The 1,771-nt window shown below is 47.5% G+C and overlaps 1 protein-coding gene across 1 annotated transcript; it reads right to left on the bottom strand.

Annotated features, from left to right (window-relative positions):
- Positions 1–6: 6 nt before the first annotated feature.
- LOC117939829 (rho GTPase-activating protein 15-like) lies at positions 7–1,346 on the bottom strand. The gene is made up of 2 exons (XM_034865261.1): positions 1,181–1,346; positions 7–1,005 (listed from the first exon to the last, which is right to left on the bottom strand). Exons 1-2 carry the CDS (start codon positions 1,318–1,320, stop codon positions 828–830), a joined length of 318 nt encoding a protein of 105 aa, XP_034721152.1. The 5' UTR covers positions 1,321–1,346; the 3' UTR covers positions 7–827.
- Positions 1,347–1,771: the final 425 nt, after the last annotated feature.

Here is a 1,771-nt window from a genome sequence, read left to right as displayed (position 1 = left end):
GGGGGGGGGGGGTCCATCGCTCCCTATTCAGATGAGTTTCTTTTTAACCAAATTACCATTAAAATAGATTGACTATTAGTCAAAATAATTCATAATTTCTGCTTTTTAACTCTAATATTAGGTATAATTTTATATAAATGAGGGTTATTGACCATGAGTTCCATAAAGTATAAAACTAGTAAGGTGGTGGTCGTGGAAACTAAAGAAAGTCTGAAAAAGGGACGTAAAAGTCAATTTTTTTAAGTTTTTGAACCAGGAGATAACACCAGGGTTAAAATGTGATGTGATGCTGGTGGTCTGGAGACGTCCCCGGGTCTGGAGACGTCCCCGGGTCTAGAGACGTCCCCGGGTATTGAAATGGGAGCGTTATGTTAGAACAGCCCAAGCATCGGGTCCAGAGGTGGTTTTGGGTCTGGAGGTTGCAGATAGACTTGTTGGGGCAGTTCTTTCTCAAAGTGAGGAGACGTGAGAGAAGACGTCCAGGTCCCCTGGGAGAAGATGTTCTGGTCCCCTGGGAGAAGATGTTCTGGTCCCCTGGGAGAAGATGTTCTGGTCCCCTGGGAGAAGATGTTCTGGTCCCCTGGGAGAAGATGTTCTGATCCCCTGGGAGAAGACGTCCAGGTCCCCTGGAAGAAGATGTCCTGGTCCCCAGGGAGAAGATGTCCTGGTCCCCTTGGAGAAGACGTCCAAGTCCCCTGGGAGAAGACGTACAGGTCCCCTGGAAGAAGATGTCCTCTACCCCTGGGAGAAGACGTCCTCTTCCCCTGGGAGAAGAAGTCCATGTCCCCTGGAAGAACACGTCCAGGTCCCCTGAAAGAAGATGTCCTCTACCCCTGGGAGAAGACGGCGTGGTACTCGTTGAGCATGAGCTCCACTATCTGGCTCTGGTACACCATGTGGACCGTCATGTTGGCCGACTCGGTCTGGGGGCGGAGCAACGTCGGGCCGAAGACAATGGAGACGCTCTGGACAGACATCCTGTTAGAGTCCTTATGCTCTATCACCCTGCAGAGACAGAGGGGGGGAGGAGACAGAGAGAGACAAAGAGAGAGAGAGATTTCAGAATTATTTTACGATTTTAAGGAAATTTCACACAAATTCATACATTCACAACTACTATCTACTCATTCATGCTCCATTTGCTCCATCAACCAATGGGTGAGCAGTGGGAGGGGCTTACCTGCGCAGGTGCTTGAACAGCAGCTCCATGGTGTCGTGGTTGGGCAGAGGTAGAGAGCGGACCAGGTCCTTCATGTAGGACACCCTCAGACCGTAGTCCTGGACCTCTACAAGGATACACACACACACACAGACAGACATACATACATACACACACACACAGACACACAGACACACACACAGACATACACACACACACACACACACAGACACACACACAGACACACACACAGACATACACACACACACACAAACACACACACACACACACACATGCATACATACATTATGTTAGTGTACAGTCCTGAGACTCTCAGGCTGTAGTCCTGGGGCCTGTTGCACAAGACTAGGATAAGGGATTAAGCCGGGATATTCAAGTTATCCTGGCTAAATTTAGCTTTGACTCGGTTGCACAAAACCGGATTGAATTAAGCCCAGCCAAGTAACCATGGATACATTTTATTTATACAGTGCTTTACATGGTAGGCTAGTCAAAGACACTTTACAGTAAAAGCAGCACATTTATCACATAAAAACAGAAACATGAAACTAGCATATTTAAAGCAATTAAAACACAGTGTAGCCTACAACT

Source organism: Etheostoma cragini, unplaced genomic scaffold, assembly GCF_013103735.1.
Source record: "Etheostoma cragini isolate CJK2018 unplaced genomic scaffold, CSU_Ecrag_1.0 ScbMSFa_1230, whole genome shotgun sequence".
Classification (NCBI taxonomy): domain Eukaryota; kingdom Metazoa; phylum Chordata; class Actinopteri; order Perciformes; family Percidae; genus Etheostoma; species Etheostoma cragini.
Note: the sequence above shows the minus strand (reverse complement) of the source record. Positions and strands in the feature narration are given on the sequence as shown.

Excerpts from the sequence above, each read along its gene's own strand:
- LOC117939829 (XM_034865261.1), bottom strand. The coding sequence starts at position 1,320 with ATGTCTGTCTGTGTGTGTGTGTGTATCCTTGTAGAGGTCCAGGACTAC. Across the intron at positions 1,006-1,180 it reads CTGTTCAAGCACCTGCGCAG|GGTGATAGAGCATAAGGACT; the intron begins GTAAGCCCCTCC and ends CTGTCTCTGCAG.